Source organism: Tribolium madens, unplaced genomic scaffold (assembly GCF_015345945.1).
Source record: "Tribolium madens isolate multiple individuals breed KSU strain unplaced genomic scaffold, Tmad_KSU_1.1 Scaffold_20;HRSCAF=117;Tcas5.2_LG4, whole genome shotgun sequence".
In the NCBI taxonomy this organism is placed as follows: Eukaryota; Metazoa; Arthropoda; class Insecta; order Coleoptera; family Tenebrionidae; genus Tribolium; species Tribolium madens.
The window spans coordinates 11,823,193-11,848,921 of NW_025400985.1; the positions used below are offsets into that span (position 1 = coordinate 11,823,193).

The following is a 25,729-nucleotide window of genomic DNA, read 5'->3' on the forward strand; positions in this document are numbered from 1 at the left end:
GTTGTAATATTTGGACGAGTCCAACGTTTGTGCTAAATTCATTAATCGGAATTCTAATGAATTATTCCGCAAGGGTGCGGCAAAAACACAAAATTCGGTTATTTAATTCGCAAACTATTCTATTCAGAACTGAATTCATTTAAGGTGGGGCTCTACTGGGGTACTCTCTGCAGGTGCTCGCTGTCTCTAGCTACTCCTCCAGTGCAAAGCGGGATAAAAGCAGCAAAAAATACTTGGAAGCGTAAAATAGCAAAAGTCGTTACCACATCAGGCCCCCTTCATGGTGCACACGTCAGCCGTCGCACCGCACCTTGATGCGCATCCTTCCGAGTTAGGTTAACTGTCTTATCTGGGAGAGTGGCGGCTACTGTGGAGGCTTGCGTGGAAATGCCGCCGCCGACACCACCGCCGGACAGCGGGAATTCCGGATAATCAATATTTTATTTCAAATAATAAGCAGTATGAACGACGTGCTCCTAAGAAGAAGTATTGATTGTGTATCAGTTACGCTGACATGAAGTTAGGCCGAATTTGGCCAACGAAATGAAGTTGCATCGGGAAGAAAAAACCCCAAATTTCGCACAATTACACTTTAATAAATAATATAAATAATAACAATAGCACAATAATACATTTGCAACAATAGTTTGGAGCTGAATTGCACAGGTCAGTACTGCAAATTTTGCAATTTTGGTGAGTCCGACTATTAAGTTTGTAACATATTTTTAACAACATTTGAGTTGAGTTTAGCTCAGGACGAACACAGTCTCTTATAATTGTATCTGGAAAATTCCTTTATTAATATTGGCTTTCTACAATTTTAACGACCCACTATTATAAATTATTTTTATACAACTATCAGAATCGGTAGGACAAACCCATTGAGCCGGCTTAGCACAAGAAACAATTTTTATCGAATTATCCTCACCTGCCCGATTTACATTGCAATAATAACACCTTATACTCAACGTTAAACCAAAATTTACCATTAAAACAAACCCAAAATTAAATATTTTGACACCTTTCATTTTTTGCAAAATTTTCGAGCCGTCCTGTATATTTCGTCCCCACCCAATTTGGTGTTTTTCGTTACATAACGTTGGTGCCGCGTCGACTCCCTAACCTCAAATTCAAAAGTGACCTTCACCATGTTATTTTCGCTTTTTTCTTAATCCCCATTGCGTTTTATCTCGCTATGAAGGTGGTGGCGTTGATCAGCGGGGGCAAAGACAGCTGCTTCAACATGATGCAGTGTATAGCAGCCGGGCATGAAATCGTAGCCCTGGCCAACATCAGCCCCCATAATAAGTCTGAGTTGGACAGCTACATGTACCAGAGTGTGGGACACGAAGCCATCGAGTTTATCGCGGCTGCGATGGACCTGCCCCTGTACCGCGAGGTCACTAAGGGAGTGAGCACCCAGCAAGGTAAAGTCTATGAACCGTCCCCCGACGACGAAGTGGAGGATTTGTTCCGCGTGTTGGGGCAAGTCAAGAGCGATTTGGAGATTGAGGGGGTGTCCGTGGGGGCGATTCTGTCGGATTATCAGCGAATCAGGGTCGAGAATGTGTAAGTTGGTGGGCTGGTTTGGAGTTGTATTTTTTTGGTTAAAGGTGCATCAGGTTGGGGTTGGTACCCTTGGCGTATCTGTGGCAACGCGATCAAAAGGAGTTGCTTGATGAAATGATCAGATGTGAAGTGGATGCGATTGTGATCAAAGTTGCAGCTTTGGGGCTCGACCCGGGGAAACACTTGGGGCGGAGTTTGAGTTCGCTGCAGCCCCATTTGTTGGCAATGAGCGAGAAGTACGGGTTGAACGTCTGTGGCGAAGGGGGCGAGTACGAGACACTCACTCTTGACTGTCCCCTTTTCAAGAGCAGATTAGTCATGTAAGTGGCAAAAATGTTTAAACTTGTCTTTAAGTGATTGTTCCAGTGACGAATCGGAAGTAGTCCTCCACTCCTCAGACCCCATTGCTCCTGTGGGGTACCTCCAGCTCAACAAACTTAGTCTTGAGACCAAACTCCCCCTTCTAGATTTACAAAACCGACTCAATGGCCTACCCCTGAAAGACAGTGACGGCTACGTGACCGATTATGGGGTCGAAGCATCCGATTTTAGTGACGATGACTCGGTCAACTCACTCGAAAACGCCGCTATCACGCTTGAAACACTTGAACAAGAACCCATGGGGGTGAAGAGTCGGGATGGGTGGCTTTGTATCGCCGGTATCCAAGGCCGTTCATCGGACTTCCATGAAGCTATGGAGGAAGCCGCCATGAAATTAAAGTGTAGGTATGCGACGGACCATCATGGGGTCAATTGGAAATGAACTTGTGACCCCTAATAGCTATTCTGGGTCAACACGACCAAACCGTCCAAGACGTCTGCTCTTTGGTGATGTTTATCTCAGATATGTCACGATATGCGGAGCTAAATCAAGTCTACTGCGATACTTTTAATCATGTAAACCCCCCAAGCCGGGCCTGTGTTGAGGTCCCATCTTGTTTTCCCGTTATTTTGACAGCGTTGTCATGGAAACAACCACACAACCACTCTGGGGATTTCCCTCTTGAAAGGTGATAAAACCACGTGGCTACCACGTGACTTAAAACGGTTTGTAGACACACGATGCATGTCCAGAGCCGGTCTCATTGGGCCCCTGCCAATATTGGGCCCTACAGTCAAGCTGTAAGAGTGGGGGAACTGATACACCTCGCAGGCCAGATTGGGATGATCCCAGGGAGTTTAGAACTGGTCAAAGGTGGGATTAAGGCCCAGTGCCAACTAGCTTTAAGACACGTGGGACGACTTCTTAAAGCCGTCGATTCAAATATTAATCTCAGAGATGTTGTCCAGGTAATCCCAGAACTATAAGGAATGATAAATAAGGGGGGGATTTTAGGGAATTTGTTACGTCACTGAGGTTAGTTTCGTCGAACATGCCCGTAAACTGTGGGAAGAAAAGACGAATAATGCCATAGTGGACTACGTGGTAGTGAGCCAATTGCCAAAGAGTGCTTTAGTAGAGTGGCACGTGTGGGCCCACAGACACAACAACCAGTTTGAATGTAAATATTTGTGGTCGTAGAAAAAATTATATGCAATATTGTGTATGTTGTAGATGAGGAGACTGGTAAGTGCTTCCAAGGATACTCAATCTCGATTTACCGACGCTGGAATTACGAAAACGACATAGCGGCGGTCGTTTGTTATGTGCATAATACCGAAGAAACCGAATTAACCGAAGATATTTTTATAGAAACTGTAGACTACGTTATACAGAAATTAAACCAAGGCCATGAAAACGTCGCAACTTCGGTCTACAATCTAAATATTTTTTACCCCCGAATGAAAATTCGGACTCTCAATGTGGACTACCTGCAAAGGCTGGCCGAAAATATTGCCCTGGTTTACACACTAGTACCTGTGACTTATGTCAAGAGTGAACACACGTATCTGTCGATTTGTGGTGTGCGAAACCAGTAATTTGTTGTTTTATTTTGATTGTTATTATTTTAAATGTTTACAAAATATACATTTATTTAGTATTTTGTTTTTTTTTTCGGAAAAAATAAGTGTGCGAGGTTGGTAAAAAAGCGTGTTAATAGTGAGAAATGTTTATTTCTGCAATTCTAAAACAATGATTTATGCATAATAAAATATTTAATAATAAAAGGAACCCCGAAGTCACGTTTCTAACGATAAGTACTTTTTTAATATACACGACATTTCTACAGACACCATAGGGTCTGATTTTATATACATTTGATATTTCTTATTTACAATTAAACAATAACAAAATAAATAAACATAAGATGACTTCAGATCTATAATTACATATAATATGGAGAAATATTTAGCTGGGTTTTTGGGTCATTTTATTAAAGAAAATGGGAGCAAAGAAGAAAATTGCACCTACTGACTATCTTTAAAATTTAGTTTGTTTTATATAAAATATTAGATAAATAAAATTAAGTACACATAATCACATCGTTATGATACTAAATCTACTTAGGTTAAAGAAAAACATTACCGTAAAATGGAAAAATGAACGATTTTTCCTTCTTTTTTTGAATAGACTCGAAAAATGTTTTTTTAACTAACACCAATTAAAATCTCTGAGCGATTCAAGTCGAATAATCTAAGACAAATATGTATAACTCTTATTTACAATACACTCGATTTGCTAAGTACATAGCTATAAACAATTAAAACACGATTTTAAACGGTCCTATTATTTTTTTGTAAATTTTTTCTCTTTTTATTTATTTACAGTCATTATTGCCGTCTCTTAATACTACCAAATCCGTGAAACACCGTTTAAATTTTTGCAGCATTGGATCACAGCACAATCGTGATGTTTAATAAGTCTTAAAAAGGGGATTAGAAAGACGATAATCGGACGCAATCGCGCCCCCTTAAATTTCAATTTATTAAGGACTAGCACCTTCTTCAATCGTTCACAACCTTTCAGGAGTAAATTGATTATTCAGTCGACAAACCTCAAGCTTCGGTCATTGTTTTTTTAATTCCTAAAGTGCTTTGACCCAAGCTGCGGGCACCCACTGTGGCTCCCTTTCCAGGCTGTTTATCTCGCTCAGCAACTGGTGGTAGGCCCGTTCCGTGTCGTTATTTATTATTATCATGTCGAAAAAGTGGCCGTATTTGTCCTCCATCTCGCGGGCTTTCTCGATTATGTCCTTCAACTCCTCCTCCTGCAAAGACACAACACCAATGTAAAAAATTAATGAAAAAAAAAAACGAAATGGTTCCTACCTTGTACGCCTCTCCGTTCCGTATCTTCTTCTGCCTCAGCTTTTCCAGACTAGGGGGCGCCACAAACACCACATAAGGTTTTAAATCCGACGTTCTTAGTATTTTCAAACTTTGAGGATGTAGGTTTAAGACACATATTTTCCCAGAGTTGACAACCGATCGAATCGCATCGAGAGAAGTCCCATAGTAGGCCTTCTCATACTCTCCATGTTCAACAAATTTCCGTGATAAAATATCAGCCTCGAATTGAGCTCGTGTTATAAAATGGTAATCTTGTCCATCGACTTCGTTTTCTTTTCGTGCTCGAGAAGTATCTAGAATTTGTCAAAATAACAAAAGCGTTAGATTTTTAAACTTTGATGAGTTACGTGGAATGGCAGCTGCGAAGCGTTCCGAATCCTCCATGAGTCTCTGCCTCAGTTCGTGTCTCCCAATATTGGGGGGCCCGATAAGAACGATCGGTCGTTTGTTATTCGCTCGGGGGTAATACAAGGAGACTTCTTCATACGTGAGGATTTCCTCCGGATCGTGTTCGTCAACCGCATTGGCGTAAATCGGATAGCCCCCTTCGGCATAGGCCCCTTTTTTCTTCTTCCGTTTGGCCGTCTTGCCGCACAGCAACGTGGACGACTTCCTCTGCGGTCTCGCCATTCGCTCTTCAGCCGCCAGTCTCATACTCTCCCTGTAGTGTTGGAACGACTGCGAAGGCACCAACCCGGCCAAAGTCTGGTCCTCCTCACCCTCCCGATACGCCTGCCACCAGTTGGGGTCGTCCTGACTGATCACGTGGAGGACATCGCCTTTCTGAAAACTAATCCCCAATTCTCGACACGGGATGTACATGTCCTCCTCCGGGTCGTAATCGAAGTGCGCCCTGACGTGGAGGACCGAATCCCTCCCCGAGTGCGACCTCGCCTGTGACGCCGGCACAATCAAAAACGTCAACGTCCCTTCCATCCCTTGGAGAATATCACAAACGGCATTCACACTCTTCCCGCGCATCTCAATCCCATTCACCTCCAGAATCTCATCCCCTTCGTGGAGGAGTCCGCTTTTATCGGCCGCGCCCCCTCGCACCACCCGTCCGATGACAACAGCGTCGCCCTCGTTGCGCACTGTCGCCCCCAACGGCTCCGTACTTTTCTCGATTTTGATTATTTTAATGTTTTCTTCGTGGAAGCGTTCGGGAAGGGCTGGTGGCGGTTCAACGGGTGGAGCCCCCGGCGAAGTCGAATCGGGGGGTAATGTAGATGCCACGCCATCGTGGGCCACCATAAGGGCCTCCAATTCGTACCCTGTAAGAAGGCTGGCCAATTCCACGGCATAAGCACTTTGCGAGTTCCCTAAGGCATCTAAGCAGTCTCTGAGGGCAGTTTGGGCGATGGGGGCCGGCCGAGGCGTAGTACGGGAACGCACTGTTTGGACTTTATTGTGCACCGCCAAAGCGCGACCGAATTGGGGCGACAATAGGAGCGACTGGACGGCGGCCACGCGCCCCTCCAGGCCCCCCAAACCGCCCCCAGCGCCCGCCTTCTTCAACTGTAGCTGGAGACGCTGCACCGACGCCACCAGATCCCCATATCCTACGAAAAACACTATTTACTTTTCCGATCAAAGGATCCTCTGACTTTGAAATTAAGTTATCAACACGCCAGTAGCCGCCCCTCGCAAGCGAATGACAATTGAGTATAAAAATGTGACGTTTGAATTTAATAATTAATGTTGCCAACTTAGTTTTAAAGTCAGAGACTACTTTGATATTTTGATTAAAAAAAAAATTGTTCGTTATTGAAATGGCATTTTGCATCTTGGAATGCTCCTCGTCGATAAAATTCCGGAGTGTTTCCGGCGGAAGTGTGCGCGTCACTGATTGTGTTTTTCAACTCACCGTAAACCGTGTGCACCACTTCCTTTTCGAGCGTCGGCGTGGTGGACCTGGAGGAGTCTTGAGTCTCATCGACGGCGAAGGCATCGTTGACGGTCCCCTGTGGCCGACTCTCCAACGCTTGGAGTTTTCTCGATCCCCTCAGCGACCTTTTAAGAAAATCATTCTGAGCTGCGATCCGGTCTTCCTCCTCTTTCCTTTTGCGAATCTGCTCCTAAACAAAAACACGCCATAATCAACGATGACTCCTCCACCACCCCCAACCTTGTTGTTGTTGTTGTTGTTGTTGTTTAAACTGGCCGGCCTCCCGTTTACACACAACATTTTTTCGACCGGCCACGTAAAAAAACAAACTTTAAATACGCACAATACACACACACCTGTGCTAAGTAATCGATTGAAAAGAGAGAGATAACGGCGAGTGTATGTGTGGGAAAGAGAGCGAGTTTAGTTTGTTAAGTCACTTATTTCGTACAGGTAGAGCTCCCCTCTACGTATCACATGCATGGAAGTAAATATAGATAATGACGAATAATAATAAATAATGAGTGGCGTACGAGGGACATGGTCACGTGAATGGAGATTCACTATAGTGGACACACCCCGTATATTGCTCGGGGGGACGCCGACTGGTTTCGAAAATGTGACGTGATTCATGCCTGGAATGCGGGACCTTTGCGGACAAACTCAATCGGGACTTTTTTTACGACTTTTGACCTCGTTTATGAAGTAGCGTGTAGGAAAACGGGCATTTTTCATCGGAATTGTGGCAACAATGCAAAATACAAAGTGTCATAATCAATTATATCCAAGTAGACGATTCTTTTTTTTCACCCTGTTTCAATTTTGTTACTTTTAATGACTGCAACAAAACTCTTAATAATGCAAAAAACGTTTTTTCGCCCAAGGAAAACACTACGAATAAGAATAACAATTGCTTATTTATGCTAAAGTTGATTTTTAATTGCAAATAACTCTTCGATTTGTGATTGTGTAATAATTGAGTAATTTATAAAATAAAACACATTGGCGTATTGGCCATGAAAATAATTCTAGAGTAGAAAACTTTTTCAAATATTAAAAATCTCAATGACAAAATGATTTGACTTATTTGCGATATTTTTGTGTCAAGAATATTTTATCAACTGTTGAAATTGACTAAATAAACTAAACAACTTCCTCTAAGAAACTTTAAAAAATAAAAATGCAAATAAAATAAAAAATCATCGGTAACACTAGACGTAAAAAGTCAAATATCAAAAATAAATGTCAAATTTTTTGACAGCATTTTTTTAACATTTTTTCTTATCTTACTTGATATTTTTCTCTGGGCCGCACGTTCTAAAACACCTGTATACAAGGCGCTCAAAAAAGTGGCGCACCAACTCAGTGGTACATTGTTGAAAAGCATATGCAGATTACAAAAAAAAAATGTTAAAAAAATTCTTGAGGTCTTATTTTACAAAATCTGAAGCTGCAAACTTATTTTGTTAAGTTCTTCAGTTCACGTAATTATTTTCTCAAGTTTTTCGCAAAATACTTTAAATAATCGCTAAATGTGTAATTGTATTTGCATTTACTTTCAGTACCTACCAGTGTTTGAATTAAAAAAAAAAACACTATTATTCAGCAAAAAATTACCGTCTGCAATGTAACACTGTCTTGTAATTTTAGCTGTCATTATAGTGACAATGTTTATTCCTTTGGAAACTGTTACAGGGGACAAGAATAATTAATTTCTACTGTTGATCAATTGCAATGCCATTAGGCGGCAACGTTGCCACATCAAATATACGTCAGGATTTCTCTAACACATTTAATTGAATTGGTATTCAACTTTTTGCGCGCTCTGTATATTTATTTAGAATGCATTTTACTGTTTATTTGATAAAAATTAAAGAAAGAACCGAAATAAATTATCGTTTCGGTAAGTTTTTTACAATTTTTATTCTCAACGTATACCTCGTGAACTTTCTGTCCGCAAAATGGCAGCATCGCAACATTCGCCACTACGTTTTTGGAGGTGAAATAGGTCCCAAAATTTGTTTTTCAGATATTTCAGAAAATAATTACAAAAGAATGATCAAAAAAATTAAAAATAAGGTTCAGAAAACGGACAAAACGCGAGTGTTGTAATCATATGGACTAATAACTTCTTTTCTAATATTTTCACGTATTTTTACATCCAGATGTATGTTTATGGAAAAAATGTTTACAGTTGTAAATACTTTTTGTTATTCGATTTTAAGAAAATAAATGCAGAATACTATCCAAAAATATTAACTATAACGAAATAAATTATCGTTTCGTAAGTTTTGAAACTAACTTTATTCTTAGCGTATACCTCGTGACCTTTCTGTCTGAAAAATGGCAATATCGCAACTACGTTTTTGGAGGTGAAATAGGTCACAAAAATTAGTTTTTCCTATATTTCAAGAAAAAAACTACAAAAGTGATCAAAAAAAATTAAAAATTAAGTTTAAAAAACGAGCAAAACGCGAGTATTGTAATTATATGCACTAATAACATTCTTCTTTTCTGTTTTAAATAGTAAATATTTTTTGGTATTCGATTTTAAGAACAAGAATACAGAAATAGTATACAAAAATTTTAACTATACCGTTTTCATTTTAATTTTTAACTGACTTTACAATGTTATATTTCACGTAACTTTAACTACATTCGTATAATCGGTTCCAACGTATATCTTATAACTTTGATACGTTTTCAATAACCATTTTTTTATTATACCGACAAATGCAGCTGTTATCTCCAATCTATATTATGTACCATGTTTATGTATGTATTTGTTTGATTGGATAATATTTTTGCAATAATCGTGTTTGCATTTCGTCAGCACAATTAGCAAACAAAATCGCAGCGTGGCACATTCCTTCATACCTGATATTTCTTAATGCTGTCCAGCTGCTCCCTGGTGGGCTCAGCCTGAGCTGGGGTGGTAGGAGCCGGAGTGGCGGGCAGTTGCGGTGGCGGCGCCTTATTCACAATCCTCCCGTCCTTCTCCAACTTGAGATGATCCCTCGGGGGCGGCACCGGCTTGGCGCCGGGCGTCCCGTTGACCCCACTCTGCAACAAAGCCCCCTTTCAGCCCCGTTTCGCGACATTTTTTCCCAGTGCGTGGTGGTTTACCTTCGCAGGGAACTTGGGGGGCGCCTTTTCTCGCTCGATGAAGTTATCCGGGACGTCGATGGCGCGCTCCTGGTTCACGTCGACGGCGCGCTCCTCGAAGTGGCCCACCTAGATAGCACGTGTGCAATTTGGACGTGAAAGTGCAGCGGGGGGCTTACCTGCAGGATGGGCTTCGGCGGAGGGTAGCGCGGGGGTGTCTTGTTCCGCGCGATGAACGTGTCGGGCACGTCCACAGCCATCTCCCGGTGGGGGCCGGTGTCGCCGGAGAGCATCATCACCATGTTGAAGTCCAGGTTGTCGTCGAGAAGCTCGTCCGGAGGCTTCTTCACCGGGTCCAAGTCGCCGTCCAGCACCACGATGCTCGAGCCAGAGCGTCGCCGTGGCCTAGAAGTAAATTCACAATAAGAAAAATATCACCACTGACGTCAAAGAGCTTGTCAACAGATAGAATAATGGACTTTAATAACAATGCAAGCTATTTTAAGGGTATGGTAGAGAATTACAATTCTCATTTCCAGGAATTCGATGTTGGGATTTTCAATTATTTGTAACTATAATCACGGTTCAATTTGTAATCTTGACAAAAAAATAAAACACTAAAAAAACAGTAAATCATAAATAATTAATTAATTTAGATTATAGGTGCTTATGAAATTTAAAATGTCAATTATCAATTATTGAATTTCAAAGTTTTGTCAGATTGTGAATTTTGGAAACATTTTAATCGAGAATGGGGTTTCGAAACATTAAAAAATGTTCTTTATTATTGTCAAGATGGCATTTCCTAATTTTAGTAATATAAAAATTACCAACGGTAACTGACATCTGGTGAAAAACAAAAAGTTTCTTGAAAAATAAATTATTTCTAATGAGCCATCTAACCATCACTTGAAGGAACATCACAGGGTCCATTAATAAATTACCTTTTTTTAAATTTTATCTCTTTAATAAATACCAAGTGCTGTGACAAAAAATCTATTGACAACACTGAATTATTGGTAATCTTTCTAGTCTGTGATATCAGAAACGAATGACAATTAACTATAAAACTACTGTGATTTGAATTTAACAGTCAGTGTTGCCAAATTAAGATTTCAAATTTGTTGCCAATATGCCGACAAAAATCACAGTTAATTGACAGTCACTCTGTATTTACTTTTTGTATGTACAGTGATGGACAGTGAATTTCGTCCACCCAATTTCTATGACAGACTAAAAGTGTAAATTAGTCTTTAGGTTTTCCTAACCTTGTTTCAGAATTTTGATTAATGTTTGTCATGTTGACAGAATGCTTGATGCTTCTTGCTACTTTTTACCTTTGTCCTTTGAAATGGTAGTCTTTGGTATGCCCAGAAGTATAGAGACACGTCTTTGAGACATACCCTTTTGTACCAGAGAGACAATTTTTATTTTATTAAACCCACTTACTGCTGGCATGTTCGAATTTGATTAAATTTGACAATACGTATTTGAATGTTAGTTATCATGACAATAAAGCACAAACTACAGTGAATTTTTGTGAATTCGCAGAAATTGAGTGGACGAAATTCACTGTCCATCACTGTACCAACTTTTTATTCTATACTTACTATTTTCTTAACAACTTTTAAAACTGAAATTTAACAATTTTCAAAATTCAGTGTGTCAATTATTGTTTTCACGACTTTATGTAAAAATTTACTCTAAATGACTGTGATTTTTATTTTTAAGTTGACGTCAAATTCAAAATCTGATATAACAAAGTGGGATTACAGATTTGTGAACAAAAAACAACCTAATCAAATTTACCTAATCAAGAATATCCCTAAATCCCGGGGAGTAATTTCTTGTTGATACGATAATACCAATAAATCGGTGTTGCCAATAGATAAATATTAATTGTTTTTTTACTTGAAATCACACAATTACTTGTTTTATATTTGTAAAAAGCATTGGGAAAATGCATCAAACCGCACACCACTCTTAAAATAAGGCAAAAATGCACCTACTGTGAGAAACAGTGCAGCCACATTATAAAACAATAATAAAATAACTTTTTTCTGACTAGTGTTTTTATTAAAATTGTTGCAAATTACTTTTATTTATATTTCCAAAGTCCCGTTGCACGCAGCCATTAACGGCAAATAAAAGTTGAAGCTAATGCGGGAAGAAAATTATACTTTACATTTCTTTACTCAAAACAAATTAAATAAAAAGAAAAAAAAGATGAATGAGACAGTCACCCAGACACTTCGTATTTGATATTCCATCATGTTGTTGACATTTGTTGTGTAATATTTTAGCCACTGTAGAAAAAAAATCGTGAAAACATAATATTCAATTACGTCAAACCAACCATTGGTGTTCCATGATGTAAATGGTATTCAATTAAATTAATTAGTACGGGGTAATTGCATACAAGTAAGTGGAGTTGTAATCATCGAACACAGTCCTACTTTTTTTTAATTTTGGGAATATGTGAGTGTGGGTGGAGGGCTAAAATCTGTCCCTTATTTCATTTCAAACCCCGTATAGAAGGTAAATACGTGACGCTGAGACTACCTGTTCTTCAGGTAGCCACCTGAGTGTACACAATAGACATTCCAAGAACGTCCATTTCGATATTTTGACGAAGCTTTATCACATTTCGAGTAATTTGATTCAGTGATTACATCGACCTTCAGAATTTTTTCTGTTTTGGTCCAGTGCTTCCTGACACGAATGATGCGAATACTAATTGCTATCCTTGACGGCAAAATTCGCAAAAATCGCAAAAATTCGAAAGCACCTCTTGTCCACTTTTACTTTTAACTAGAAACTCGTCTTAATCTCATTGTTCCGCGTCGACTTTCGTCCGGATTCCGCAAATTAGCGCCTCAATTAAATCAGGGAGAGTGCAATATTCCGGAAAAATCCGGCCTCACCAGTAAAACTTGAGTATCCTCATCCCGGATTCACAAAAATACTTCCATCACCAAAACCACTAGCACCGACTTCTTCGCAAGACTGACTGGAAAACAAGTGGGTGTGCTGGGCAGGTACACGGAAAGCAGTTTTGTCCGCTGTGTGGCGAAAAAGTGCTACTTTAACGGGCGTTTCACTCGATATTTGCTTCCGATCGACCAAACAAGTAGCAAGGGCATTCCTGCGAGTCGGGGAAAATTTAGCATTTCCCACGATTTGCTCCGGAAGGTGCGCAACGACTTCCGACGGTAAGAAGAGGGACCGAGACGGAGCGCTGCGGTACGCGATTATGAATTCTCCACGCGTTCGTCATCCGAAAAGACTACTTGGTGAAGTGGCCTTGGAGAAGTCATGGACATTTTTAGGCCCCGATTCGGGAAATTCCTCCAGTGAAGAGAGCGTGAAAATCGTGATTGGCCACGGAGGGAGTAATTAATTAGATCTTCGAACGATGAACTTCCGATTGAAAAAATGAGACGAATGGGATTATGCAGAGATGACTGACTCGAAAATATGGAACAATGGGTTAAGAATTAAGATTTGAACAAAGGATCCCACGCGAGAACCTACAAGTCTTGACTAAGTCACTTTTATTATTGAGAAATTATTTGATATTTTTGAAATTTTTTCTGATACTCCTGTTCTAGGAATTAAGAGAAAAATAACAGATAGTTTAGCCCATTTTTATGTTGGTTCCGTGCCAACAACGGAAATTAGGGAAGTTAGTCTAATACTGTGTAAAACATTACACAAAAAAACTGATATTCTGACAAACACCTTAATTGTTTTAAAAGTTGCAGAGAAGATAGGCGCCTTATGCAGGGTGCGCCAGAACTCGCGCACCAGAGAAAATTTTCAAGTAAGGTAAGGTAAGTGATCCTGTAAGTGTTTTTTTTACAATTATTTAGTAAAAATACAAAAATTTTGCCAATAAAAGCCACAAATAACATAACAGAGTTACAATTTAGGATACAGCTTCCTTGTTTCCTCTTTTAATAGCCTAAAGCAAAAAAACTTGGAGAATTATTTTTCCAACAGAAATAGAGTTAAAGTGAAAAACTTAAACCCTCATAACTTCGAAATTTTTATAGACAAAATTTTTTAAACATCTTTTCCATGTTCGTGGTATGTTACCTTATATGGCATTTTCCTCTTTTACTTAAAAAAAACAAATCAAATAGAGACAAAACAAACAAAAAACTTCTCTAGAGGGCACGTTTTTTAATAGTTTCAGCAAAAATAAATAAAAATTTCAATCGCCGACATAATAGTATATTACATAACGAGCACGGAAAGTGATAAATAACGCACAAGCGGGAAAGTTGCGCACGAGGCGTTAGCCGAGTGCAGGCAATACCGCGAGTGCGTTAGACACTTTCCTGCAAGTTTTGTACACTATTTTTCCTACGACCATAAATCATTTTTTCTTAGGAACATATTTTTTTTTTCATAACGATTTATTTTTTATAATGGATACAAAAAAAAAACGTTAAATGAAAAAATACAAAACATTTGAGTGTGAATTGTGCGTTAGATTTCTAACACACAGCGCGAAAACAAATCGCACAGGTCGTACGATATTGCCAATTTTCGCGCATATGTAATTGTGCGTTATGATCTAGTTTCGTATATAATATTTTCCTACGACCATATTGTCATCATGGCTCTTTAGCGTTGCCCCTTTAAACATTCATGTTTTTATTTTTTACCAGATAAGCCGTATTTCTGACTCTTTTGAATCACCGTGTATACAGGGTGCGCCAGGACTCGCGCCCCAGAGAAAAATACCATATAAGGTAAGATACCAGGAACATGGAAAAAAGATTTAAAAATTTTTATCTATAAAGTTATGAGGGTTTAAAGTTTGGATTTTGACTCTATTTATTTCTGTTGGAAAAATAATTTTACAAGTTTTTTTGCTATAGGCTATTAAAAGAGGAAAGAAGGAAGATGTATCTTAAATTGTAACTCTGTTCAATGTTATTTGTGGCTTTTATTGGAAAAATTTTTGTCCCTTTACTAAACAATTGTAAAAAAACATATACAAGATCATCAGTATCATTAAATAGATATAAAAAAATGTCAAATGTCAAAAAATAAATGTCAAAATTATTTGACAGAATTTTTTAAACATTTTTTTCATGTTCCTGGTATCTTACCTTACTTGAAAATTTTCTCTGGGGCGCGAGTTCTGGCGCACCCTGTATATTCAAACCCGCTTTGTATCCTTAGTATTTTGTTAAAATAGATTTAATTTAAAAAACAACAAATATTTGTTTTTAATCTCAGTTTCGCTTTAACAAATCTTCCAGATAGTAAAATTAATTTTAAAAAAGTGTCCACTACATTGTTTTTAAAAATTGAAAATTTATAACATTAAATCATCATGTATTTACGTAGAAATAAGTTATAGGTATCTAAAAACTATAAAAAATTAGTTGATCCCGGTTGATCGATGTTTTCAAGTATTTAATAAAAATTTCTAATTTTTGTCTGATAATGAATAATATTTGTTTTATTATTAAAAAAAAAATACACCAAACCTTTATTTTTTTTAGTCAATGACAATTTCTTTACATATTTTTTTTGTTTCTTGATGCGGAAACAAAGTAACAATATTTTTTCCCAAAATTCATCATTTTAAATACCCTGTGTGTATTCTTTGTGAGTTCATTTTGATTTATATCGGAATAGGGCTAAGCTATAAAGCCAGCAAACGTCAAGAATGACATTTATCAAACACGCCAAGCCGGAAACTGGCACTCTACTGAAATTATTTTGATCATACGGTATCTTCATTGTTCCGCCTCGTTTATTTGATTTATTAATCAACTCGAAAAGTGCGGCTTGGGGTTTCATAATCAAATCTCGTGTGACTTTCCTTCTCTCATAAACCGAATTTTCGTCGCCTGTATGTCACATTCCTCAGCTTCTGACCACACCTGTCTGGACCCGTCTCCCGCCGCCCCGCCCCTTGTAACCTATCCGTAAAGCAAATAGGGTGTCACATGTCCCGTCTTGAGCATTCATTGTATGCAAATCCCGCCCCCGGCCCCGCCGCCTACCTGCTCTCGGCGTCGACTCCCAACTTGTTGTTATTGCTCTCGACGATGGCCGTGGTTTTGAACTTATTGTCTTCGGCGCCGATCAGCAGCTCCGTGCGCCCATTCTGGAAGGGCGAGGACGATCTGCGGTCCCCCAAATGGGGCACTTCCAGACTGGGGGCGTCCTTCACCTCGGCGCGCACATCGTTGGCCACCTTGTTCACGATGTAGTCGGCGGTGTCGTGGCCGTTGGGCAACGATTTGGGGGCCACTTCCTTCGTCGCCACCACCGAAATGGTGTTGGAGAGGACGCTGCCACCGCCGCCGCCGCTTTCCGACTTGCTGCTTCCGGTGGGGTTGTTGTTTATATTTTCGGTGGCTGTTAAAGACGTTACGTAGATGGGCGTGTTGTTGATGAAGCCGTTCAGTTCTTCGCTCGAAGTGGTCTGCTGGTTCAACTGCAATGATGGAAAACAGAACATGTTATCGTGAAATTGATATAGGCATGTGACTGGACGCTTTTATGTAAATCGGGAAAATGATACGCAGATTGAATTCAGTGGAACGCCACTGGATTTTTTTATCTACACATAATCAGACTTAAGACCACTCAACGGTCCCTTATCTTTTAGGGACAAGTAACTGTTCCTTTACGTGCTTTTACCAATTTTACCCACATGTGTACATCAACAACTTCTTCACGTTCAAGATAAAAGCCCATTTTGACATTAAACAGATTACCACTTTTTCCAGGGTCGGATTACACTCAAGCACTCTAATTAACAACATTTTCAAAATTATGGCTTTCGTGTGAAATTTAACTTGTTGTGCCGTAAGATTTCGTAAATTAAATTTTGATATTTTTGTGAACGTAGTGATCATTCTGGGTGTTGACAAATGACCAAATTTTTTTAAAAATTCAGTGAAAATTCGATCCAAATGACGTTTTTTCACTCCTAGTAAATCGAAAAAATGTATAAAACGTTCATCACTCGAATATTAAAAAATTGTATCTTGAAATATTAGTTGCAAAAGTTGAAGTATTAGAGTTTGAAATTTCGAAAAGAGCCACGTAGCGGAGAGTTGATGAACAGACGATTGCTTGAATAGTCGAGTCTTCTATATTATTTTTTTTGCTTTTTATGCTGTTTTTAAGAAAAAAATTATGGAATTCTGCGTCAGTTGGTGACACGTAGCATTGTTATTCCTGAAGAAATTAGAAAATTCAACTCTATCTAAAATTTGTTATTGTGTGTAGTCTGGAAATGAATTTTTTCATATATGCCACCGGAAATTCGGAAAATTGGTAAGAATATTAAAAGCAATTTACTTCCAACGGCATTATCACCAAAATTAAAAACATAAAATACACTAGACTGTTTAACGTACTATGAAAAGATGTTAACGCACCCAAACAAGTTCGTTAATAACCATAGAATAAAAAGTCTATTTTTGCACTTAGGCGTTTTTAATTTTACCATGACGTTATTGACATTTACCAATGTTGTTTCTTTCTTGCCTCTTTCGCTGCTTCAGCAATTTTTGGAGAGGTAAATTGTAGATCAGCATTCAACATTTTGCACTACTAACTACACTAGTTAAATTAATAAATACTTTCAAAAATTTCAACACTGACGCGTGACGTTTGTTTATAAGCGTTATTATGATTTTATTACTTGCAAACCGTCCTGATTATTGTGTTCATTTATTTGATAATTATGGTGTGGTTCTTTACTCTCGATCTGATAAAATAGTACATGTTATACGAGCCACTAACTTGAAAAAAATGTGTACAACTAATTCCAATTCCAAAATAATTCCACCGAAATTCCAGTAATTCCAAAAAAATTTAAGTAATTCCAATAATCCATAGTCATTCCATTGTTTTTAGATTAATTCCTGTAATTCCAACTTAAATGTTCGTATTTCCTAAATAATTCCTGTAAATACAAATTAATTCTGATAGTTGTAATAAGAAATTCAATGTAATTTTGAAAAGAAATTACAAGTACTTATTTTTGAAATTCAGCCATTAATAAATATTTTCAAGCTGGGTATGTTACTGTGGATAATTCTAAAAAAAATCCAGTATGCAATTCCAGAAAAATTCCAAATACTCTCAAGCAATTCCGATTGAATTCCAAAAATTTGTACAACCAATTCTAGCGTTAATGGCCCCTCGTGTTATTCGAAGTAAAAGTGAGTTTATGATGTGGCTTAACTGAATTATTTGCCTCACTATGTTCGGCAAAATAAACGTTCAGCTTCGCTATGTAAACTATCACTTTTACTCCAAATAACATAATATACCATTTTAAGACAGCAAATTGAGCAAAAAATGGATGCTGTCACAAAAACTGAACAAAAAATCGCTTATGTTGCTTGTGGAGAGAAAAATGGACCAAAAAAACTCAATGAAAAAAAAATGTGCAAAAGTAGGAAAATCAATACAAAATTTAAATGCTTCACAATACACTGAGTGTCTCAGAGTGTCTCAAAAATAATTGGAAGGCCAGTTGCAAGAAATAATTTTTTGATAAAACTTCAATAACTGGTAATTAATTAATTAATTATTACCTAAATTTGTATTTATTCAATCATCCTGAGATTCTCCTCGTAACAAATTAAATTCTCGAACACGAGAGCCAAAAAATTGTAAAAGTGTCAAATTTCCTTAAATTGGCCAACCCTTTTAGCAAGTGTACTTACATAAATAGAATAATTGACTGTAATAATTTATAAAATCACAATGGTTTTGCACTATTTAAAAAAATTATGAAGAAGTGCAATTTTCTTCTCTTTATCCCCTGGTTTTTTGAGAGAAGAACGTAATGTTTTCTTAAAAAAATCGTTGTGGTCTTGAGATAAAACAACAAGAAACGACAAGTATAGAGGTAGGGTTTGAACAAGAAAGAGTCCTAACAGAGAGACTGCATTTGGTGTTAATTGACAAATAACAGTCAATTTATTTTTAAGGTTGTGACGAATTTTAATAATTTCCAACTGCTTTCCTTAAACATATTTTTTTTCTAAAAAATTGAATGGAAAAGTCACATCAAAACCAATTTTTAAGGATTCTGAATGCGTTTTAAATTTAATCAAACACAGTACAGTTTTCACGTCACCCAACCCAAGAAAAATGGCCATTCAAGCGCTCATTCCTAAAATGCAATTAGCCCATATTGCACCCCTGTCAGTCAATTTGTCTCAAGTGGCGCCAAACCACACATAAATCGTGTCCACTTCCACATGTGGCCCCAAAATTACCTGTTGCGACAGTTTGGTCATGTCGACGGGCTTGACGCGCTTGAGCGCTGTGAGCCGCTCCAGGCGTTCTTGGGCCTGCTGCTCCACGGCGATGACGAAGGCATCTTGAACGTTGCCTGCACACAAGTCTAAATCGACCGCTGCAACAAACAGAAACACATTTTCCGACTGAAACTCAAACAACCGCGGAAACGCCCGGAGGGTATGCAACCCGCGCTCCAGGACCGCATTGACGACTATTTTTGCCAATTTTGAGTTAAATTCGCTTGTTTGTTTTGGTAAAAATAGTGACTCATGGGATGTGTGTCGCTGTGGGTGCCCCCCGTAACCCAGTTGGGCCGAAGGGGGCACCACGAGTTCGGTGACCGGCTCTCTAACTGTACCGGTCTCGCCTCTGTTGTGCAACGACGAAATTCACCAACGATTTGCATGAGATTAAAAGGGCGCAAATTGGTCCATGTCTCCGGCCCCATTGACATTCATGGATCACTTTCGCGTTTGAAATGCGCACAGCAACAGTTAATTACTCCTTGTGTGAAATTCTAATCGTTCAACGTTTGGACTTTCATTCGGATTGTTTGCATTTTTACACTGAAATTGCTCAATGGATTTTTTCCAACTAGGTTGATCACATGCCGAATAATGAATGGCACAATGGCGGCCAATGGGAAGGTGCTAACGATGCATTCTAATACTCTGAAAGAGTTTCACTTCCGCTAAATTGTGCTCTTCGAGGGTGGAATCGTGGGGGACGCAGAGAACCGATTTCGGACCACTCTTGATCACTGCACTTGGCACATTTAATGGATCAGTGAATGTCGTTTGATTTTACGCAAGAAAATGGACATTTATCAAGTAATTATTGCACTTTATTGGTATAAAAATTATCAACGGATCATTGAAATACGCTGTTTCAAAATACCAAATAACACCAAAAGTGTGTAGGAGTTCAAAGTAATGTTTCACCTTGGTGACTAATTTCCCACGAAGTTCAAAGAATAAACGTGACTTTATAATTGCATTTGCCGATTTGTGCAAGTAACAACTCATGAAAATACATGCGGGATGGCACTTGTATAAGTTGTCATCTTAGCTGAATCACCCTGTACTTAGAATAACAAAAATTATTACGAAGAAGATATTGTTTTCAAGTGTGTCTAAAATAAATCAGTCATTCTTTATTTCCTCCACATCTTTACATAATTATTTGAATATTTTATATCTCTGTTACGTTTCCTTTTCATACAGTTTAAAAATAACATGTTTCAGTATGTATAGGTATAGTTACATAATCTTTTCTGCACGTTATATGGTTCGGGAAATAAACCAATACATGGTTGAACTATTAGTTACGATTTGTTCCTACTTTCTATTGTCTTGTTAGAAATGGTAAAAGTCGTTTCAAATTGATATGAGCAGTCAAGGTCAAATCTAATTTTTCATTTTCTGGCAACAAGCAACACAAACTGCCAAAAAATATTTAGATAACATTTTTACTCATGATCTTGTATACGTTTTTTCATAATTATTCACTAGAGGTACAAAAACTTTGCTTATAAAAGCCACAAATAACGTTAAACATAGTTACAATTCAGCATAGAGCTTCTTTGTTTCCTCTACTCACAGCAAAAAACATGTAAAATAACCTTTCCAACAGAAATAAATAGGGCCAAAGTGCTAAATTAAAACCCCATAATTTTGAAAATTCTATATACATTTTTTAAACATTTTTCCTTGTTCCTGATATCTTAACTTACTTATTGGCATTTTTCTCTGAGGCACGAGTTTTGAAACACTTGTGTACACTTAATTACACAGAGTATTCCAAAGATAATAGACAAAAAACATTAACCCTAGCTAGCTGAACACTTATGTAGCACTCAAACCCATTGGGAAACCCTGTATAATGTATTTGCATTTTTGAATGTGCTTCACTGATAATGCATTGCTTTCTCGTAAAATCTCTTATCGGAAACCTGTTCCAATACGTAGTAATTTAATTTGTTTAACATTACACGCTTCAAAACATAAACAATTACTTTGTTAACCAATTCGAATTTCTTTCATACCTGAAAAAGTCAAAAAATTAAATTAAACTTTGGTGTCAGATATTAAAATTTCTGTTTTTTCGTGTGCCCAATTTTTGGTGGTCTACAGATATTTGGGTACTTTTGGGGTGCATAAAATTAATGCTTTTTGAAGGGTTTTAGGCCTTTCTCGGTTGTTGACTTTTGGGAAAACAGTTAAATTTGTAGGATTCTGCCTTGATTTTTAAGACGCCAAATGCCCTGGTCCAGAAGTAACATTTTACTATCTACTCCAAACACACCAGAAAGTTTTCAAGTGAACCAAGGAAAGTGACTACATTTTTGAGTCACTCTGTAGATTTCTAAAATGTTCCAATGATGTTCCCGTGTGGTCATTTCAGCGGAAATAATTGCTGGTTGTCTTAAATGACAGTTAGAGTTAATTACGGTTCCATCATGTAGTGAAAATTTACAGATTTCTAAAACCATTCACGAATAATGACCCTAATTGGGCTAATCGTTTGGGGCTATTGTTCACGTGTCATGCTCCAATGGTGTAATTCTAGAGATGAACCAGTGAATAATTTGGGTTATTGATCGAGTTTTTTGCATTTTAATTTTGGTAAATGTGGGTGGAAACTGAAATCCTAAATAAATAATTTGGTCAATAAAACAGAAATTTTAATATCTGACACCAAAGTTTAATTTAATTTTTTGACTTTTTCAGGTATGAAAAAAATTCGAATTGGTTAACAAAGTAATTGTTTATGTTTTGAAGCGTGTAATGTTAAACAAATTAAATGACTACGTATTGGAACAGGTTTCCGATAACAGATTTTACGAGAAGGCTCGCATTATCAGTAAAGCCCATTCACAAATGCAAATACATTATACAGGGTTTCCCAGAAAAAAATGGGTTTCAGTGCTACATAAGTGTTACATCTTCAGCTAGCTAGGGTTAATGTTTTTTGTCTATTATCTCTAGAATACTCTGTGTAATTCAGTGTACACAAGTGTTTCAGAACTCGCGCCTCAGAGAAAAATGCCAATAAGTAAGTTAAGATATCAGGAACATGGAAAAAATGTATATAGAATTTTCACAATTATGTTTTTTTTTAGCACTTTGGCCCTATTTATTTCTGTTGTAAAAGTTATTTTACATGTTTTTTGCTGTGAGTAGAGGAAACAAAGAAGCTCTATGCTGAATTGTAACTATGTTTAACGTTATTTGTGGCTTTTATTAGCAAAGTTTTTGTATATTTTACTATCTACTGTTTGGTGTGTAATTTTGAGTCACCATGTGTGCGGGAGCGGTGCGTTTACCGAGGAATGTGCGGATTGTTAGTGTTTTCCATCCCGTGGGTAAATAGTAAATAGCATTCCGGTTGTTTTAAAAATGGCGATCCGAAATCGGCTGTTGTAACAGTACCGGAGCGAAAAGTGTCGATATTCCGGTTAGCCTTGACTCTCGCGCGTCTCGAAAAACGTCCAAGCCATCGAAACAACAACAACATATCGATTGTTTCGACATTGCATAATCCGCGATGATGGCATTTTAATATCCGGGCCGCGATACTCGCCCGATCCGGGGCCCATTGTGCGCGTTGATGAGTCACAGTGATCGATTTCTGCGTACCTCAACTCAACCGTTCCAATAAGAGTCTAGTTGGGGGCGATTTCACACTGCACTCACTCGAACACCTCCGGGTCGCGGATCGCGGACACTGATGGAGAGCGTGCAGGTAATCCACCTTTACCTGTGTGGTGGCCGAAAGCCGACGAATACAAACGAGTCATGGAATTAACGCTTTAGTATGGGTACTGTTACGTAATGGAGAGGAAAATGGACATGGGATGGATGGGTTGGACCAGTGGTACTCACCCAGACGGGCGCCGCTGCGACGCTTCACGCGGAGGCATATTGTGCGCGATCGGATGCACTGCAAAAATCAACAGTAAGGACAAAGATATTGACCAAAAAGACAAAAAGTGTAAAGACCCAAATTTTCAGTCTGAAACTCTTCAAAACTGAAAATTTTGAATAAAACAATCTTTTCGCTTATAAACACAGAACCTCAGAATTTTGAATTCAAAAAATTTTCAACTAACGAACTTCAATTCTCAAATGTTCAAACTCCGCGTTGTAATTTCAAAAATTCAGTTTTAAAAACCAGTCTTTGTAAATTCGAACTTCTAGAAACTCAAAATTTCCACTTTTTAATTCAAAATTTTCAAACTTCAAATTTTACATTTAACTCCTAAACTTTCGGCTGATATAACTAGGAATTGTGTTTTCAATTTAAAAGTTTTGGATTTGCCAATCCTTAAATTCTTTTTCAAATTCAAAATTCAAATTTCGACTCTGAAATTTCGAACCCAGAACTCCTTTAAATTCAAAAATATTTATTTGCGTCTGGTAGAGTATTTCTATAAAACAATACATGTATCTAAGAATTAAAAATTAAAAAAAGAATTAGAAATTATGAATAATCATTCCACTTTTAGAAATTAAAAGTCTGTAACTTCTATTTTTTCACAACACTACAAAAAATAGAACTTTTTTCAATCTCCGTAATTTAAAAATCGAGTCAATTTATTATTATAATTTTTTTGATTTTAACTCTTTTGTCAAAGTTGTGTATTTAATTTATTAAAAAAGACAAAACAAAACTCAATTTCAAAAAATGTTCTTTTTTTAATAGATTTAACATAAAAAATGCGAAGAATAAAATATACGTTCACTAGTAGAAAAAAAAATATGTATGTAATAAAATAATAAAATTTTTAACAATAATTAAAGTTTTTCATTTTTCCAGTCTCTCACAATGAGAAAAATATTATTTGTAATTATATTTAATTAACACTTCGTTTATTAGTCTGTAAAAATAGGAGTTTTTCATGAAAACAAAATGTTTTAAAAAATAATATTTTCGCCTCAGAATTTTGAATTCAAAACTCAAAATATCAATTAAGTAACAAACTTCAAATTTCAAGTATTCAAATAAAAATCCAAACTTTGCTGTGTAACTTCGGAATTTCAGTTTACATTTCCTGTAAATTCAAACTTTTAAAATCCGACTTTAGAACTCAAAATTTCGATATTTTAATTAAAAATTTACAAACTATGCATTTGACTCCTTTTAAACTAGGTAAAACTTTCGGCCAAAATGTCGAATGAAACACAAAATTCTGTTTTCGACTTGAAACTTTTGCACTTGCCATTCCTCAAACCCTTTATCAAATTCAGATTTCGATTTATAAATCTAGAATTTCGAACTCAAAACTCCTTTAAATTTATTTGCGTCTAGTAGAAAAATTATTTCTAAATCTACTGACATTTGAATATTCAAAATTTTAAAAAAGAATTCCAAATTTAATAAGCATTCTCTTTAGAAATGAAAAATCTGTAACTTTTTATTTTTTAATAGAAGTTTTTTAATCTCCGTAATTTATAAAATAGGGTCAGTTTAGTATTATGTATTTTTATTATTTCTTAATTTTAAGCCTTTTAAGATTAAGATTATATTTTTTTAATTAAATATAATAAAGTAAGTACCTAAGTTTGCTAGCAGAAAGAATATAGTAAGTAATAAAATTTCATTATCAATAATGAAATAAGGATATTTACTCTCATTTTTTCAGGATCCTCAAATGAGGAAAAGATTTTTTTCAATATTATTTTCATCAACGCCTTAATAAAATAAAAGTTTCTTTTAAAAAAATAAATGATAAACTTGTAATAGTTTTAAACAGTTTTGTATCGGAAGTAAAAAAAAAATAATTCAAAATCTAATATTCACCAACTGCGAACAACTTTGTATTTTTTTCTTAAACGCTTGTCACTATTTTCTATAAGCTTTACAAAAACTAGGTCAACATGTCAAAACTTCGTAACAAGCTCAAAAATTCAGGTCAGGCGAGCTAAAAACCTTAAATAAATGATTTTAATAAATCCTGACCTGGTGAATATGACTGATGACTTCAGCGTGGCAAGCGTCTTCAAGCGTTTTTCCATTCACTTCCAAAATCTCATCTCCCACTTCCAAGTTATCGTTATCTGCAGGTGAACCTGAAAAAGATGAGAATTGGTGGTTGGTTTTGGCGGCCGCCATACCACTACCATAGAGTTTGATTTTCTTATCCTTGGTTTCGGCCAGAATGATCACATAGCCTCCTAAATCCACCATGATTTAGATGGCGAATCGTCTGAAAAGTACCGAAATTCCGGAGACAAGTCCGGCAAAAATCGACTCACCTACGTCGTAAACCTAATGAAGAATTTTCATATCACAAACGAAACGATACGTCTAACATTGTGCGTTACTGGTCGAAAAACAAACTAAAACGTGAAAATAAATCGAAAATACGAAAAATAAAAACGAAATTTTCGAATCTCAGGTACTGGAAACGTATCGAATTTGTTTTAGGTAGTCCAAGTGCACGTAATATTTCCACCATTTGAATCGTTTTCTCAGTCCCATCGCATTTATCAACGATTTACCGTCACTGGATGTTGCCATTTTATCACTACATGGTATCATAAACGTTATGTGAGGAAAAAAGCCCGGATTTGCGAACGTGCGACCAGAGTCATGACCGGGTATATGGAACGAACACCACGGGTGTGATCCCTC

The 25,729-nt window shown here is 37.2% G+C and overlaps 3 protein-coding genes across 6 annotated transcripts in view; 1 reads left to right on the plus strand and 2 right to left on the minus strand.

The window, feature by feature from the left end:
- LOC123005350 (potassium voltage-gated channel subfamily KQT member 1-like) overlaps positions 1 to 401 on the minus strand; it is a 43,215-nt gene extending 42,814 nt beyond the window's left edge. Inside the window, exon 1 of the mRNA XM_044399054.1 lies at positions 264 to 401. The gene's annotated coding sequence lies outside the window, so the exon portion shown is untranslated. The remainder of the gene's footprint in view (positions 1 to 263) is intronic.
- Positions 402 to 1,114: 713 nt separating this feature from the next.
- Positions 1,115 to 3,551, plus strand: LOC123005011 (diphthine--ammonia ligase). The gene is made up of 7 exons (XM_044398598.1): positions 1,115 to 1,569; positions 1,614 to 1,889; positions 1,936 to 2,291; positions 2,351 to 2,579; positions 2,625 to 2,859; positions 2,906 to 3,071; positions 3,125 to 3,551. The coding sequence occupies exons 1-7, from the start codon at positions 1,196 to 1,198 to the stop codon at positions 3,487 to 3,489; spliced, it is 2,001 nt and encodes a 666-aa protein (XP_044254533.1). The 5' UTR covers positions 1,115 to 1,195; the 3' UTR covers positions 3,490 to 3,551.
- Positions 3,552 to 3,604: 53 nt separating this feature from the next.
- LOC123004900 (protein PALS1) lies at positions 3,605 to 25,696 on the minus strand. Of its 4 annotated transcripts, XM_044398416.1 has the most exons (13): positions 25,355 to 25,696; positions 25,216 to 25,301; positions 25,055 to 25,164; positions 22,978 to 23,035; positions 19,069 to 19,208; positions 15,823 to 16,259; positions 9,973 to 10,198; positions 9,815 to 9,922; positions 9,566 to 9,751; positions 6,668 to 6,878; positions 5,148 to 6,362; positions 4,780 to 5,093; positions 3,605 to 4,718 (listed from the first exon to the last, which is right to left on the minus strand). In XM_044398416.1, exons 2-13 carry the CDS (start codon positions 25,280 to 25,282, stop codon positions 4,536 to 4,538), a joined length of 3,255 nt encoding a protein of 1,084 aa, XP_044254351.1. In that variant the 5' UTR covers positions 25,283 to 25,301; positions 25,355 to 25,696; the 3' UTR covers positions 3,605 to 4,535. The 4 variants fall into 4 exon arrangements, with proteins under 4 accessions (XP_044254351.1, XP_044254352.1, XP_044254353.1 ...); XM_044398417.1 differs by lacking the exons at positions 25,216 to 25,301; positions 25,355 to 25,696 and having other exon boundaries at positions 6,668 to 6,872; XM_044398418.1 differs by lacking the exons at positions 9,815 to 9,922; positions 25,216 to 25,301; positions 25,355 to 25,696.
- Between the last annotated feature and the right edge of the window lie 33 nt (positions 25,697 to 25,729).

Excerpts from the sequence above, each read along its gene's own strand:
- LOC123005011 (XM_044398598.1), top strand. The coding sequence starts at position 1,196 with ATGAAGGTGGTGGCGTTGATCAGCGGGGGCAAAGACAGCTGCTTCAAC. Across the intron at positions 2,580-2,624 it reads GGGGATTTCCCTCTTGAAAG|ACACACGATGCATGTCCAGA; the intron begins GTGATAAAACCA and ends AACGGTTTGTAG. Across the intron at positions 2,860-2,905 it reads ATCTCAGAGATGTTGTCCAG|GGAATTTGTTACGTCACTGA; the intron begins GTAATCCCAGAA and ends GGGGGATTTTAG.
- LOC123004900 (XM_044398416.1), bottom strand. The coding sequence starts at position 25,282 with ATGGTGGATTTAGGAGGCTATGTGATCATTCTGGCCGAAACCAAGGAT. Across the intron at positions 25,165-25,215 it reads TAAGAAAATCAAACTCTATG|GTTCACCTGCAGATAACGAT; the intron begins GTAGTGGTATGG and ends CATCTTTTTCAG. Across the intron at positions 23,036-25,054 it reads TCATCAGTCATATTCACCAG|TGCATCCGATCGCGCACAAT; the intron begins GTCAGGATTTAT and ends TGATTTTTGCAG.